The 17,928-nt window shown below is 41.4% G+C and overlaps 1 protein-coding gene across 1 annotated transcript in view; it reads right to left on the bottom strand.

The window, feature by feature from the left end:
• Window positions 1-17,393, bottom strand: part of LOC132819562 (chitin synthase chs-2-like) — a 96,692-nt gene extending 79,299 nt beyond the window's left edge. The window contains exon 1 of the mRNA XM_060831131.1: window positions 17,196-17,393. Within this exon, the coding sequence (XP_060687114.1) occupies window positions 17,196-17,393 (198 nt within the window). The remainder of the gene's footprint in view (window positions 1-17,195) is intronic.
• Window positions 17,394-17,928: the final 535 nt, after the last annotated feature.

The following is a 17,928-nucleotide window of genomic DNA, read 5'->3' as shown; positions in this document are numbered from 1 at the left end:
AGTGCAAAGGATATGACCTAAGTATTTGCAACAATCTCTAGCCAAAAGTGTCAAATGGATGGTGCAACCTTTTCACATAGAGAGTGGTGTGTATACGGAATGAACGACCAGAAGTGGTAGAGACAGGTACAATTAGGAGAAAGTGAGGACTGCAGATGCTGGAGATCAGAGCTGAAAAATGTGTTGCTGGAAAAGCGCAGCAGGTCCGGCAGCATCCAAGGAGCAGGAGAATCGACGTTTCAGGCATAAGCCCTTCTTCAGGAATTCATTTAAAAGACATTTAGACAGGTACATGGCTCGGGTTTAGAAGGATATGGGCCAATTGCAGGCAAATAGAATTGGTACTGTTCAGGAAACCCTATCAGCAAACCTGAGTTGGGCTAAAGGGCTTGTTTCTCTGCTGTATGAATCTATAACTCTCTGACCTGCACTGCACCCCCCAGGTCATCTCCTCTGCACAGAAGCTCTTCAGCCACATTCCACCTATCACATCTCCATCGCCCCTCCCCCAAGTCCCTCCTCCCTACCTTTTATCTTAGCCTGCCTGGCACACTCTCCTTATTCCTGATGAAGGGCTCTGGCCCGAAACGTCGAATTTCCTGTTCGTTGGATGCTGCCTAACCTGCTGTGCTTTAACCAGCAACATATTTTCAGCTGTAGAACTGCAGTCAAGCATCACTATTTCTGAGTTCAAATTCTTTTGCAAAGAAGGCGAATAAACCATTTGCATTCCTAATTTCTTACTGTGCCTGCCTGTCTACTTTCACTGACTGGTGGACAAGGACACCAAATTCCTTTGTACCTCCACATTTCCCAATATATCGATACTATTCTTCCTTTCTGTTTTTCACATCAAAGTGTATAAATTCATCAGACATCACTGGGAGAAAATGGAGGACAGAAAGCCATACTCTGAAGTGGTGGAAGTCAATATTGAGTTTTAGAAGCTGTAAAGTGCCCAAGTGGAAAATGAGATGTTGTTCCTCCAGCTTGCGTGAGCCATGTTGGAACCTTGTGGCAAATGCAGATTACAAATGTTGGCATCATGGCAAGGTGGTTTATTGAGATGGCAAGCAACTGGAAGGTCAAGGTCATTCCTATGAACAGGTCAGAGGTGTTCTGCAAAGTGGTCACCCAGTCTCTGGTCTCCGCAGTGTAAAACAGACCACATCAGTAGTGAATGCAATGGACTAAATTGAAAGAATTGCAAGCAAAACATACATTGCGTCACTTAGAATGTGTGTTTGGCCTTGGACAGTGAGGAGGGTGGAGGTGAATGGGCAAGTGTTATATGTTCCATGATTGCATGGAAATGTGCCATTGGGGGGATAAGGAATTATAAGGAATGATGGAGAAGTGCCCAGGATGTTATGGAAGGAATGGTCCCTGTGCAATGCTGACAGTGGAGAGGAAGAGAAGATGTGTTTGGTGGTGATATCCTACTGGTGAGGGATAGTGCTTTGAATACAGACATGATGGGGTGGAAAGTGAAAACAAGAGAAGTCTGATTATTGTTCTGGAAGAGAGAGTAATGGGTAAGGACAGAAGTGTATGAGATGGATTAGACACAGCTGAGGGCTCTGTCAGGTATGTTGGGAGGTTTAATCCTCAGTTGAGGAAAAAGGATAATAAGTCAGAGGCAATAACAGATGCGGGGAAGAGAGCTGAAAATGTGTTGCTGGTTAAAGCACAGCAGGTTAGGCAGCATCCAAGGAACAGGAAACCTGCTGTGCTTTAACCAGCAACACATTTTCAGCTCTGATCTCCAGCATCTGCAGACCTCACTTTTTACGCGGGGAAGATAGAGTCAGAAAATGAAATGGAATCCTTGCAGGAAGGATATAGTCAAGTCATATATGTGAAGGATATAGTCGAGGTAACAGTGGTTGTTGTACGGCTTGTAATGGATACTGGTGGATAGCCTATCTTCAGAACTGGAAATCATTATCAAGAAAGGAAAGGGAAGAGGCAAAGATGGACAAAATGAAGGTTAACGAAGGATGAAAAATTGAAAACTGGTGATTTTTTTTCTAATTCCAGATGAATGCAGGAAACAGCATTGAAAACATCATGAGAATACCATCTTCAGTAAGTTCCCTTCCAAGCCATTCACCATTCTGATTTGGAAATATATTGCTGTTCCTTCACTGTCACTGGGTCAAAATCCTGGAACTCCTTCCCTAACGCTGTTGCACATCTACCTACAGGACATGGGCTACAGCAGTTCAAAAAGGCAGCTCACCATCAGCTTCTCAAAAGCAACTAGGGGCGGGCAATAAATGCTGGCCCGCCCAGCAATGCCAACATCCCATGAGAAATAAAACAAAATGAGGGAGTATAGGTAGGTGAATGAAACTGAGCCAGTAAGATTAAGTCCATAGATGATGTTGGGTATGTGAATCAGTGAGGTCTAGTAGGTAAGTGAGACTGGGAGGGTGAGTCAGGGTGAACAGGTTCAGCAGGTTTTAGTAGAGATGGAAAGTTTGAATAAAGCTTTTTTTTTCAGCTGAACTCAAGTTTTGAACTACCAAATGACTACTCATACACCTGAGACAGAGGTATAACAAAAACAATGTTTGGGACATCAATTACGTAGTTCAACAAAATAGTGACAGCCATTCACTAGTTCATTTCTCAGTGCAGTGCTCTGACCACCAACTTACCTGGTTTAAAATTTAAGCAAAGTCTAGCTATTACCTATCAATCACTATTACTGGCACATTCTCCATGGCAACACCTCTACTAATAAGAGGACTGTCAATCAATCTGCTCTCAAGCAGTATAAATATTTATTTTTGTTTCCTTCATTTGATATTCTTGTGAAATGGCCTGATGACTACAAAACAAAACACTTTGACTTAATTGTTCAGCAATATTAAACTTGGCTACTTTTAGTTTTATACTAATGAACATTGAGCCATTTACAAAAGCGATCACAGAAAATAATTTACAGACACAGAGTCATACAGTACAGAAGCAGACTCTTCAGACCAACTTGTGCATGGTGGCTCAGTGGTTAGCACTGCTGCCTCACACACCAGGGACCTGGGTTCAGCTCCAGTTTTGCACGGCTGGCTGTGTGTGTTTCTTCTGTGTGCTCTGGTTTCTCGCCTCAGTCCAAAGATGTGCAGATAAGGTGGATTGACCATGATGATCAGGGATGTGTAGTTTAGGTGGATTAGCATTGGGAAATACAGTGTTACAGGGATAAGGAAAGTCTGGGTGGAATACTCTTTGGAGGGGCAGTATGGACTGAATGCCCTGTTTCCATACTGTAAGGATTCTATGATGATTAAGTTTCCCAAACTAAACTAGTCCCGCCTGTTTGCATTTGGCCCATATCCCTCCAAACTTTTCCTATCCAAATGTATTTTAAGTATTGTAACTGTACCTGCATTTACCACTTCCTGTGGTGAGTTTGTTCCACGTATGAACCACTCTCTGTGTGGAAAAGAGTCCCTCAGGTCCCTTCTAAATCTTTCTCCTCTCACTTTCAAAGTACATGCCCAAGTTTTGAACACCCCACCCTAGGGAAAAGACCTTTGCTACTCACTTTATTTATACCCTTCATGATTTTGTAAACCTCTATAAGGTTACCTCAACTTGCTACACTCCAATGAAAAAAAGGTCCCAATCTATCCAGCCTGTCCTTATACTCAAGCCCCTAACCTCTACTCTCACTTCTAGAGACATCAGTCAAATAATGTCAATATTTTTTACAATTGTGTAGACAAGTTCCACACAGAGTTAATGATTTTACAAGAATCTGGCTCTCAAACAAGGGTCATAATCATTTATCAAAGAGGCAGAATAGATACAAATGTCTTAAAGACTTGTTTCTATGTTATATATTTTGACGATTTTGCTTGCTCTTTAATCCTTGATTCTCTAGTCTCCCTTTCTCACTAAGTGCCAATTGCCTAGTTTCTTTCTCACACTAAACTTCCATTATCCAATTTCTAAAACCCTAATTCATCCCCAAGACTTTCATCAAAAGTGGAAGGGCTGCTAACCCCAACCTGTTGATGGAGTTGAACTAGAAGTTCTGATTTAAAGGAGAATGGTAGTTGATCAGTGAAATGCAGAAAACAAATGCATTTCCAATACCATCGTAGGTACACTCTTCAAAGGTATTATCAGCTGTATGACTGTTTGTGAACATTTAGCCTTCTGTAAGAACAAGAGATCCACGCTTCTACAAATTCCTATTTGTATCCCTCAGGAAAATTTCTGTAGTTGTTCAACATGCATCCTTACAATTCTATCATTTGGGTTCAGGGGAACTTAAAATGGAGAGAATCTGATTTTAATGGTTTCTTTTGCTTCAGAAACAGAGAGTCAGAATTAACTATTAAGGATGCTCTGAGGTCAGTTTCTAAGATATTTTGAAGTTGACAGAATAGTGGAATTTACAGTAACAACCCAAAAGCTTTTCCATTGCTGCACATTGTAATATACCATAAGAAAGCTTTGCTATTTCAAATTCTCAATCAAGAAACAGTAAAACTAAATGCTTTACTGCTCTGTCAGTTGAAATCTCAGGTGTATTAAAATGTTTTGCATCCAGCAAGGTACTTTTGAAATGAATTGAAGCATGTTGGAAAGTGAATTAATTAATGGTAATGTTGTAAGTGAGGTTTTAGAAGATATGTAGCTCAGGTTGACGTTCTGGATATAAGTTTGCTTGCTGAGCTGGAAGATTAGTATTCAGATCTTTAGTCACCATACTAGGTAATATCATGTGCTGGTGTTATATTCCGCTTTCTGTTTATGTGTTTAGATTTCCTTGGGGGCGATGTCATTTCCTGTTATTTTTCTCAGAGGGCACCATCTGAGAAAAATAACAGAAAATATCATCTGCCCCACAGCTCTCTGTGACAAGGAGTTCCAAAGACACTCAAACTTCTGAGAAAAGGAATTCCTCCTCATCTATTATATTGGTACTATTTTATTCTGAGACTATACCCTCTGATTCTAGACTCTCCCATGAGAGGAAACATCCTCTCAACATTTATCCTATCAAGCTCCTTAATAATTCTCTATGTTTTCCATGAGATCACCATTCATTATTCTAAAATTCAGTGAGTAGAGTCCCAGTCTGTTTAACATTTGTTCGTAAGATATCCCTCCCTACCAGGAATCATCCTAGTGAACCTTCTGGAGACTATCCTCAATAAAATGATATTTTTTGTTAAATAAAGAGACCAAAGCTACTCATAGTATTCCAGATATGGTCTCACCAACACCTTGTGCAGTTGCAGTTAGATTTGTCTACTCCTATACTGTACCCCCTTTTGAAATAAGGGCCAACATTTCAATACCCTTCCTGATTACCTGCTGCACCTGTGTGCTAGCTTTCTGTGTTTTGTTCACAAATACCCCTCAACTCCCTTTGTGTTGCAGCTTTCTGCAGTTTTGCTCCATTTAAATTATGCTCCATTGTTTTGTCCTCTTTTCCAAAATGAACAACTTCATATTTCCTCACATACTCCATTTGCCAACATTTTGTACACTTAGTTAACCTGTGAAAATACCTCTTTAAATTGTTTGTACCCTTTCACGACCTGCCTTCCACCTTTTTTAGTGTTGAATACAAATTTGGCTGCAGTATAGTCACTTCCTTCCTTCATGTTATTAATATACATTGTAAATTATTGCAGTCCATGTGGAATGCAACTAAAAAAAACCCCTTATTCCCACGTGCTGTTTCCTGCAGCTGAGCTGATTTTCTTTCATACCAATGTACTACCTCCAACACTGTGGGCTCTTGTGACTTAATCTTTTGTGAGGTACCTTGTTGAATGCCTTTAGAAATCCAAATGCAACACATCTACTGGTTCCCCTGTATTCACTCCAGTTGAGACTTCCTTGAAAAATCCAATAAATTAGTCAGATACTATTTCCCTTTCATGAAGCCACGATGTTTCTGCTTAATTAGATTATGTTTATCTAAATGTTCTGCTTTACCTCCTTAATTGATTGCAATATTTTTCCAACAGTGGACTTTTGGCTAATCAGGTGATAGTTACCCACTTTTTACCTCTTTCCCTTTTTGAATACATCTGTCCCTTTCACAGTTTTCCAATCCTCTAGTTCTTATCCACAATCCAACAATATTTGCAAATTTAAATCAACGCATCCACTAACTCTTAGGTACCTCTTTTATGATCATAGGAGGCAAGCCATCAGGGCCATGGGTCTTATCTGCCTAGTGATGGTGATGGTATTCTTTCATATGTTTTCCTTCTCCATTTTCTCTCCACTAATGGAATGTTTGCAGTATCTTCCACCATAAAAACTGATGCAAAATATACGTTTAACTCCACTGCCATTTCCTTTTCCTCAAAGCTATTTCCCTAGATTCATTGTCAAGGGGCTTATGTCACTTTGACTCAGTCTTCCTTTTTATATATTTAGAGAAACTCTATTGTCAGGTTTTTTTCCTCACTGGTTTGCCCTTGTTGTTATTTTCTCTATTTTTATTATCTTTTTAGTCTTCCTTTGCTGGTTTCTGAATGTATCCCAGGCTTCAGAGCTACTATCTGACTTTGGTGTTCCTGTATACTTTTTATTTCAACTTAATACTCTCCTTATATTCCTTTGTTAGTCTTGGTTGATTTATCACTATCTTAGAATCTTCCTCCTTATTGGGATATATTTTTGCTGAGAGTCCTGAACCACCTGTTTAAACGTTTGCCATTACTTGCTTACTGTCATTCCTGCTAATCTATCTGCCATATTTTACTTTAGCTAACTCTGTCCTCATTTCATTGTAATTCCCTTTATTTAAGTTAAACACAATTGTTTCTGACCCAAATTGCTCACTCTCGAACTGAATATTAAATTCTATCATGCTATGATCACTACCTCCTGAGTGATCTTTACTCAAAAGTAATTTATTATCTGTCTCATTATCCATTACCAGATCCAGGATAGACCATTCTCTGGTTGGGTCCATGACATATTGTTCTTGAAAACTATCCCTAATGCAGTCTATAAATTCATTGTCATAGTTACCCTTCTAATTTAATTAACCTAATCAGCAAGAAGATTAAAGTCACCCTTAGTTATTGGACTATTCTTTTTACATGCTCCTATTATTTTTTGATTTATAGCCTTTCCCACAGAGTGGCTTCTGGGGGGGTGGGGGGGGGGGGGGGGGGCTATACATTTTCTCCTACCAATGAATTTTTTTCATTTTTTTTACTTCTGCCCAAATGGACACTACATCATCTGGCACAAGTGTCTTCATTTAATTTCTTATTAATAGTGCTACCCCACCACCTTTTCCATCACCTCTGTCTCTCCAAAAGGATAAATATTCCTGAATATCAAGTACCCAGTTTTAGTCTCCTTGTAGCCATGTTTCTGTATTGGCAATGAGATCATATTAATTTACCCTGAAGTTTGTCTACATTATTCAAAATGCATTGTGCAGTAAGAATAAAAATCTTTAAATCTGTTCTCTTATTGATTTTCCCGACGTGTTTATAGCTCCTTGATACAATCAGTCATCCATACATTCTGTACTTTTATTTTCTGGTAGCAATCAAACCCATCACTAACCTATAATCCTATTGTTTCCTTTACTTTCAATTTTATATTTTTTGTTTATAATTTCTTTGAGTCATGTATTTATCTCTTTAGTCTTGTTGATCTATGACAATTGGTCATAACTCAGTTAATAATCTAGAAATCATTAACTTTTGGCTCTGCTTTCTAATTCAGCCCCATATTCCCTCGGCAGAACCTCTTTCCTCTTTCAGCCTACATTGTTGGTATCACAATAATTGGGATCTTTCCCCCCTCACTCCTGGTTCCTCTGTATTTCAGATGAAATGTCCTGAACCTGCACCAGGCAGACAACATTACTTTCAGGACTCTCAAAGCTGACCACAGAGAACATTGTCTATTCTCTGACTACATTATTCTTGATTATAATTGCATTTCTCTTTTTTCCCCAATCTTGCATGGCTCCATCCACCATGGGGGCTATGGTCAGTTTTCTGATAAAATCATAGAGATGTGCAACATAGACTCTTCGGTCCAATTTGTCTATGCTGACCAGATATCCTAATTAATCTAGTCCCAACAGCTGGCATTGGGCCCATATCCCCCTAAACCTTTCCTACGCATGTACCCATCCTTCTACATTTCCCACTCTCAGCCGCCGAGGAAGCAAGAATCGCAAAGCTCAAGGTCTGAGGCTCCTACAGCACTACCGCCTAGATACCTCTACCTGCCTTGGTCATAGTCATGCCCTCCTGTCTCTGACCACTGACCAAATTTGAGGTAGTTAACCAAAGAGGTGTGACTGCCTCCTAAAACAGAGTCCAAATAACTTTCCCCCTCCCTGATGTGCCACAGTATTTGAAGCTCAGACTCCAGCTCATGAACTCTAAGCTGAAGTATCTAAAGCAAGAAACACATCGTACAGATGAGCTCACTATGAACCACAATGGAGTCCATCAGTTCCCACATCATGCATGGCATGGCAATCTCTATTTTATTTACGTAGTTTTTAACATGATGTTTTAAATACATCCTACTGGTCTTTTAGTTTATAATCTGTAAATATTTCCCCACTTTGTCGTCAATCTGAAAGTTACCTATAGTAAATCGTTAAAATGGTAGCTAGTGAACAAATGATTTTCCTGTGATGTCACTCTGTTTTCTGCTGTGCTTTAGTTTAACTAATTTAAAAGGATCTTAAAAATTGGGCTGGGTTTCACTCCAAATGTGATCTGTCCTTCCTGACCTTGCAAAGCTTACTGATCAGGTCATTTGTTTTTGTGATATTTATATGTTTCTATTGAGGAATAACTACTTGCCGATAGACTGGGGATAACTATGTTGTTCATTTTCTAAACAGTGCCAAAGTACTTTTTGCAATGATGTGAGAGGGTAAGCGCGCAGACTTGACTTAACCTTGATCTGAAAGTTACACCAACAATGCAACTTTCCTTCAGTATTGTACTGGAACCGGAAGTAGGTACATGTGACAGTAATAAATCAAATCAAATTTTTAGAAATTGGCATTTAATTCCTAGGTATGGACTTGAACCACAATTATGAGAGGGCTACTAACTGTACCAATCTGGAAAGAATAAGGGAAGAAGTAGAGAGCAGCTTACAAAGTAGCATTCAGGTTATGTTATCTGTGATGCTTGCCTCTCAGGGCAAGAGCCTTCAATATCTGCTGCATTTAGCCAGTTATCCCACCAATCACAGATCTAATAACGATGATAGTGCTAATAATGGTGTCTCCCATCAAACTGATGGATGACTGTCAGTTGTTATAGTTGTGCTAATAGAGGAAAAGGCAGTTCGAATCAATTCAAATTGAGCTGACAGACATGGCACTATTTTGCCTTGTCAGTAACTATGCCTTCCCAAGGTTTCAATTTGGTAGCCTTCAGAATGTCTTTATATTATTTTATTGCCTACTTCTGTTGTGACATCTATTCTGCATTTCATCTTAGAAGAAAGTTTTGGGAATTCTCTAAACAGGCATTTGAACAACACATCCAATTTAATTGTGGTGACAGTTTGTTGGTGTTGGTTCGAGAGATAGTGCTATCAATGTCATACATCTTGTCTGCGCACTTGGTATTATCACTATATCCTAGTAACAAATGTCAAATCACATGATAACAGATCCTTGCACCGAATCAGCTGGTCATCACTGCAGAGAATACAAGTAGCATCTCAGAAATAGCTACAAATCAGGAATTGAAAGGAAGAACTCAAGAAAAATTACAATTACCATGGAAGTAACACTGAGTAAACTGTCAGACTGTAAGTTGACAAGTCCGAAGGTCCTGACATATTTCATCTTAAGGCCTTAAAAGAAGTAGCCAGTGACATAGTTAAGCACTGAAATTAATTTTCCAAAATTTATTAAGTTCAGAAAAAATTCATTTAGATTAGAAAATAATGAATGTAACTCCTTTATTCAAAAAAAAGGAAGACAGAATGTAGGAAATTACAGGCCAATTAGCTTACCATCTATCACAGGGAAAGTGTTAGAAGCTAAAGGCTTTTGATGAAGTCCCTACATAAGGCTTTCTAAAAAGATTAAATCATATGAGGTTCTGGATTAATGATTGGCTAATTGACAGAAAATAGAGAATAGAAATAAATGGATCTTTCTCATGTTGGTAGTCGATGACTGGTTGGGTACTGCAAGGACCAGGACCTAGCTGTTTGCAACATCTGTCAATGATTTGGAGTTGGGGACGAAATGCAATTTTTCTTAATTTACAGATGATGCAAAGCTAAGTGGGAATTTGTGTTGTTAGGAAGATGTAAGTCAGCTTCAGGAGGATTTGGACAAGGTTAATGAATAAACAAGGACATGGCAGATGGAATAGAATGTGGAACATGTTGTGAAGTTATCCACTTTGGTAGGAGAAACCGATCTTCACATTACTTCTTAAATGATAAGAAGTTGGGAAATGTTGGTAGACAAAGGGACCTAGGTGTCCTTGTTGATAAGTCACTGAAGGTTAATATGGAGGTGCAGCAAGTGATCAGAAAGACTGATGGAACCTTTGCCTTTACTGCAAGTGGATGTGAGTACAGGCATAGTGAAGTCTTGCCTCAGTTGCATAAGAGCTTGGTTAGACTGTACTTGGAGTATTGTGAGAAGTTTTGGTTTCCTTATGAAAGATATTATTGCCATAGAGAAATGGCAATGAGGGTTCACCAGACTTGTTCCCAGATTGGTGGGACAATCTGATGAAAAGAGATTGGGCAAACTGGACTTGTATTATCTACAGTTTCAAAGAATGAAACCTACAATATTCTGAAATGGAATAGACAGGGTAGATTTGGGTAGGATCTTTTCCCAGTTTAGGAAATCTAAAACCAGGGATACAATTTAAAATAAGAGGGATGTGGCTTAGATCCAAGATGAGGAAGCATTATTTCACCTAGAGGATTGTAAACATATAGAATTCCTTCCCCCCATCCTTCTTCTGCATATAAATCAACATTTTCCTAGCTATCCTCAGTTCTGAGGAAGGGTCACACGACCCAAAACATTGACTCTGATTTCCTTAGATGCTGCCAGACATGCTGAGCTTTTCCAGCAATTTCTATTTTTGTTTATGATTTACAGCATCCGCAGTTCTTTGTTTTTTATTGAGCAAGTCACCTCTAATTCCAACCTCCACCCTCCAAACTTCCTCCTCCTACAGCTATTCTGGGGGGGAAAAGCCTATCCTTCAACTTAATTACAATGGCACTTCCAAAGTCTCAACTTTATAGAGCAGGAGTTCCCAAAATGTGGGAGAAACATTTAGGGTCACAAGCACCCTGTCCTCCTTGTCAGCAATGACAACTGTGAAGTGGAAATTCAGATAAGACTATCCTAGTAAAGGAACCGAGGTTTCTTGATACGCCTATATGCAATGTTTTTCTTGCCTTGTTTCAGTGGATGTAGCCTAATGAAATCAGCTATGAGACCTCATTGCTGCTTCCATCAGAACTCACAAATCTGTAGGTGAAGTAGGTATTGCTGATTGTTCTCCAACACTGCCTCCCACTGTCACAGCATTCCTCCCACCCACAACCTCTCTCAAAACTCTTCCCCATCTCACCTCCTCCTCCTCTTACAACTCCATGCTCCTTACAATTCAACACCTTTTTTGATCTCTTAGCGCTCTATACCTTTATTCTCACAATCCTGACTGCCTCCCACCTTTACATATACAAATTTCCTTTCAGTAATTTTCAAGCTTCAACTTTACAATGGGAAGAAATTTGATCTAGCAGTTATCACCATATTGCAGCTAGATCCTTGCTCAAGCATCTCCTCTTGTAACAGTAAGGAGTTTGTAATAGTTTGTCATAGTAAGTGCCTTTTACTCTCCACTGCCCAGCAAACCATTATTTTCTCTGGAGGCTATTCTCCCAGTAAAACCTTCCGCTCCACACCCTTAAACCAAATGGTCTATTCCTGCTCTTAAGTCCTTTAAGTCCAAGGAGATAGATTTGAAAAGATGTGACAAATAACTCGCTCAGCCAACCACCTCCAGAACTGACTGCCTAGTGAGCATTATTGGATTATGTTCTCATTTGATAAAACTGTTTACTGTTACAGGATCACTTAGGTATGTGGCGATGATCTCACATTTTATATTCTCTACAGCAAATCATCTTCTTTAAACCTTTCTTGCATCCTATCCATCCTCACTCCCAATAATCATTGTGAGGACCTCATGGGCTTGTTTCCATTGTCATTCATCCATCTAGTTGAACTTCACTGAATGTTCCCCTCGGCCCTAGCTAAGAACTCACATCTTACTTTCTTATCTCCCTAACCTGCTTGGAGGTTATCTTGTCAATTAGACACACCACCTGCTCCCTTAATCATGTTCGTACTAAGCTGCTGATCACCAAACCTAACCTCTTAGCTCCTGCTTTAGCCAATACTGTTAACACTTCTCTCTCCATCAAATCAGATGTCAGTACTCCTTTGTTTAAAACCAACTCTTGAGCCCACTATTGTTGTACGCTAATGTCCCATTTCTCTTCCTTTCCTGGAATGTGTTGTCAACACTGAGGTTTGTTCTCATATTTTCCAGAAATCCACTTTTGAATCCATCATTTCTTGTTTCTGTCCCTGCTATAAATGCCAGAACAACTCTTATCTAATTCACAAATTACATTTTATGTGGCAGTGAAAAAGGTAAACTTTCACTCTTTAGCCTTCAAAACCTATCTTCAAACTTGGGTATTCTTGACCACACCTTTCTCCTCCATTGCTTCTCCATTGTTGCAGTACTATTCTGATTCCATTCTTATCCATCCAATTGAATTGGCTTTTCCTCCTGTCACAATATTCCTGGTGATCCCCAAGATCTACCCATCTATTTTTCATCCATATTCTGTTCCTCATGTACTTCACATGAAGACTTTTTTTGCTGTCACAACCTCTTGTGAAAACTAATCAGCTCCATATTACCAGCAATACTTCTAACTCTAAATTATATCTCTAAATTTTCAGAAAACTTGGCTGATGTTCAGTACATGATACAGAAATGTTCTCCTTTCACAAATTAGGGATTTTTTAAAAACCTGCATAAAATAACTTTGGCAAATAAGCTTAAGGAGAATCAAAAGGGCTTCTATAAATACATTAAGGACAAAAGAGTAACTAGGGAGAGAATAGGGCCCTTATAGGCTGGAATAACACCCATTGTTGTGTCCAGGACATATTGCTGTAGGGAACTATCAGAGATACAGTCTGAAAATTCACTACCTATGTATGGAACCACAGGAGATGTGGAGATACTGAACAAGTATTTTGCATCAATGTTTATGGTGGAGAAGGATATGAAAAATAGAGAACTTGGGGAAATAAATAGCCACACATTGAAAAATGTCTATATGACAGAGACGGTGGTGCTGGACATCTTAAATGCATAAAGGTGGATAAATGCTTGATCAGGTGTACCTTAGAACTCTGTGGTAAGCCAGTGAAGTGATTACTGGGCCCCTTGTTGAGATATTTGTATCATCAATAGCCACAGGTGAGGTGCCAGAAGACTGGAGGTTGGTTAATGTGGTGCCACTACTTATGAAGATTGTAAGGAAAAGCCAGAGAACTATAGACCAGTGAACCTGACATCAGTGGTGGGCAAGTTGTTGGAAGGAATCCTGAGAGACAGGGTTTAGATGTATTTGGAAAGGGAGGGACTGATTTTGGATAATCAACATGGCTTTGTGCATGGGAAATTGGGCCTCACTAACTAGGTCAAGTCATCTATAAAATGGATATTTTTGTCTATTTTTATTTCCCCAAGTTAACTATTCTTGATATCCTTCTCCACAGTTAACACTGAAGTAAAATACTTTTAAAGAAGTGAGAAAGAGGATTGATGAAGGCACAGTGTGGACATGATCTATATGTACTTCAATATGGCATTCAACGAGGTTTCGTCATGGTACACTGGTTAGCAAGGTTAGATCTCATGGAGTACACAGAGAATTAGCCATTTGGATAGAGAACTGGCTAAAAGGAAGAAGAGAGAGGGTGGTGGTGAAGGGTTGTTTTTCAGACTGGAGGCCTGTGATCAGCAGTGTGCTACAAGGGTTGGTGCTGGGTCCACTGCTTTTCGTCACTTATATAAATGATTTGAATGTGAACATAGGAAGTATGGTTAGTACGTTTCCAGATGACACCAAAATTGGAGGTGTAGTGGACAGTGAAGAAGGTTACCTCAGAGTACAATGGGATCTTGATCAAATGGGCCAGTGGGCCAAGGAGTGGCAGATGGAACAAAAACAGAGGTTGCTGGAAAAGCTCACCAAGTCTGTCAGCATCTGTGCCAAAACCTCAGAGTGAATATTTTGGGTCTGGTGACCCTTCCTCAACAAATAGATTTTAATTTAGATAAATGTGAGGTGCTGAATTTTGAAAAGGCAGGACTTATACATTTAATGGTAAGGTCCTGGGTAGTGTTGCTGAACAAAGAGGATTTGTAGTGCAGATTCACAGTTCCTTGAAAGTGGAGTCCCAGGTAGACAGCATAGTGAAGAAGACATTTGAAATGCTTGCCTGCATTGGCATGTGCATTGGGTATTGGAGTTGGGAGGTCATGTTCTGGCTGTACAAGACATTGGTTAGGCCACCTTTGGAATGCTGCATTCAGTTTTGGTGTCCCTGCTATAGGAAGGATGTTGTAAAAAGTGAAAGATTCTGAAAAGATTTAAAAGGATGATGCCAAGTTCAGAGGGTTTGAGCAACAGGGAGAGTCTATTTTCTCTGGAGCGTTGGTGGCTGAAGGGTAGCCTTACAGAGGTTTATAAAATCATGAGTGGTATGAATAAGGTGAATGGCAAAGGTCTTTTCCTGAGGTGGGTGGGGGTTCAAAACTAGAGGGCACAGGTTTGTGGTGAGAGGGAAGATTAAACGAGACCTGAGGGACCTTTTCACATAGAGAATGCTCCGTGTGTGGAATGAGCTGCCTGAGAAAGTGGTGGAGACTGGTACAATTGCAACATTTAAAAGGCATCTTGATGGGTATGTAAATAAGAGAGGATTAGAGGGCCAAATGCTGGCAAATGGGACTTGATTAGTTTAGGATATCTGGTAGGCATGAACAAGTTGGCCCGAAGGATCTGTTTTCATGCTATAAAGCTCTATGACTCTCTATTTGACACATTCCATGAGCACTGCTCATTCCAAAACAATGAAGTCTACTTATTGCTGTAATATAATGCAGTCATTTGAGTCAAAACGTGTGGCACTGAAAAAGCAAAGCAGGTGAGGTAGCATCCAGGGAGCAGGAGAGTAGAATGTGGAGGGGGAAGGGAACTGAGAGATAAATAAGGGGGTTTGAGGCAGGGCCAAGGGGGAAGGTAACTGGGAAAGTGATAAGCAGATGCAGATGGGGGCTAATTAAATAGGTCAGTGGGGAGCGTGGAGCGGATGACTGGGAAGGAAGGTGGACAAGGAGGACAGGTCAAGAGGGTGGTGCAGAGTTGGAGGGTTGGATCTGGGATGAGGTGGGGGTGGAGTGATTTGGAAACTAGTGAAGTCGATGTTGATGCTGTGTGGTTGAAGGGTCCCAAGGCAGAACATGAGGCATGCTTCTTCCAATTGTCGTGTGGCTTGGATTTGGCAGTGGAGGAGACCCAGGAGTTGCATGTCCTTGGGGGAGTGGGAGGGGGAGTTGAAGTGGTCAGCTACAAGATGGGGAGGGGTGGGGGGGGGGTTGTTTGGTGTGTGTCCCCCAGAGATGTTCCCTGAAATGCTCTGCAAGTTGGTATCCTGTCTTCCAGTGTAGAGGAGACCAAATCGAGAGCAATGAACACAGTACATGAGGTGGGTAAAGTGCAGGAAAATCCCTGCCGGATGTGAAAAGATCCTTTTGGGCCTTGGACAGAGGTGAGGAGGGAGGTGTTGGCACAGGTTTTACACCTCTTGTGATGACTAGGGAAAGTGCCATGTGGAGGATGGGTTGGTGGGGCATGGACCTAACGAGGGAGTCACAGACGGAATGGTCTCTTTGGAATACAGCTAGGGCTGGAGAGGGAAATATATCTCTGGTGGTGGGGAATTGATGGAGGATAATGTGTATTCAGAGATTAGTGGGGTGGAAGGTGAGGACCAGTCAGGTTCTATCCTTGTTGCATTTGAAGGGGTGGGGGTCAAGGGTGGAGGTGCAGGAAGTAGAGGAGATACGCTAGAGAGTATTGTTGATTGCTTGGGAGAGAAAATTGTGGTCCTTGAAATAGGAAGACATCTGGGATATCTTGGAGTGGAATTGCTCCTCCTTGGAGCAGATCCAGCAGAGGCGAAGGAATTGGGAGTGAGGTATCACGTTTTCATGAGGTGGCGGTGGAGGAGGTGTAGTTACATTAGCTGTGGGAGTTGGTGGGTTTGAAATAGATGTCCATATTGAGTTGGTTGCCAAAGATAGAGATGGAGAGGTCCAGGAAGAGAAGGGAGGTGTCCGAGATGGTCCATGTGAGCTTAAGGTCAGGGTGGAAGGTGTTAATGAAATTGATGAAATGTTCAACCTTCTCATGGGAGCATGAGGTGGCTCCGATACAGTCATCAATGTCGCAGAGGAAAGGGTGGGGTTAGTTTCGGGGTATTACTGCAGAAGATGGACTGTCACACGTATCCTACGAAGAGACAGGCATAACTGGCTACCCCTTTGGTCTGAAGGAAATGGGAGGATTTGAAGGAGAAGTTGTTGAATGTGGGGACTAGTTATGTCAAATGAGTGTGTCGGTGGATGGGTACTGGTTGGGTTGGCGGGACAGGAAGAAGCAGAGGGCTTGGAGGCCTTCACCATGGGGGATAGATGTGTATAGGGATTGGATATCCAACTACGCAACTGCCTTCTCCCCCATGGACGCCATACAACATTCAGACCATCTCAGTTTGGACCTGGCTGGGACAACCACTACCTACAGCAAATTCAAAGCTTCCAAAAACAGTTCTCTCTCTGGATCCTCCACTCCAAGTTCGCAGCCATGTGTCGCTGCCTACTCTCCCTGCAATCAGCCCTGCCCCAGCTCAGGGCCATACCCTCCCAGACCTGCAAAGGACCTCTGCTATTCGTCATCCTGAGAAGAATCCACACACTCAACAAACACTTTTTCTCCAGCTTATCAGACATCAAAGAACTTAAGTACACCAAACTCTCACCTACTTACCTCCAAACCCAAGATACCTTGAGCACACCAGACTCTTCCCCTCCCATCTGGAACCGGTCAGGCACCATTAACCATGCAGCTGCTACAGCCACTACCACTGCCACAGCTACAGCCACTACCACTGCCACAGCTACAGCCACTACCACTGCTGCAAATGATGACAACACTTCTGCCATCCCACAGACCACATCCACCGCCAACCATATCACTTCCATAATCGCCATTGAAAGTCTGCCACTGAAACCTCCACAGACGCTGCCCGCCACATCACTTCCAACCCATGGTTGCCACCGCCAATGCCACTTCCACCCCCACTGATGTCACTCACCAGAACACCGACAACCATGCCACCCCTGCACACACTCAAAACACCCTTATGCTGCCACACATCCCACTTCTGCCCCTGCTATTGCCATCAAACATGGCACTTCCACTCCTGCTGACATCACTTCCTGAAACTTCGTCTACCATGTCGCCTCCGCAACCATCACTGAGAATGCCACTACCTAAGACACCACTTCTACAAACACCACCCAGAATGACACTTGCGCCCCCACCGGTGCCTCCAAACGCACCAGTTCCACTCCCCTGCCACCACGTCCTCCAGTGACATCATCAACAATCACATGACCAGTTCCACTCCAAGGACAGTCTCCACCCCAACTCCAGCTCTACACACTCAGCCCCCAGCCTTGCTACATTTTTAACATGCCCCCAGACCGCCCCCTCACTGAGGATGAACAATCATTT

This window comes from Hemiscyllium ocellatum, chromosome 10 (assembly GCF_020745735.1).
Source record: "Hemiscyllium ocellatum isolate sHemOce1 chromosome 10, sHemOce1.pat.X.cur, whole genome shotgun sequence".
NCBI classification, from domain to species: Eukaryota; Metazoa; Chordata; class Chondrichthyes; order Orectolobiformes; family Hemiscylliidae; genus Hemiscyllium; species Hemiscyllium ocellatum.
The sequence above is the reverse complement of the archived record's forward strand: the minus strand, read 5'-3'. Positions and strand labels throughout refer to the sequence as shown.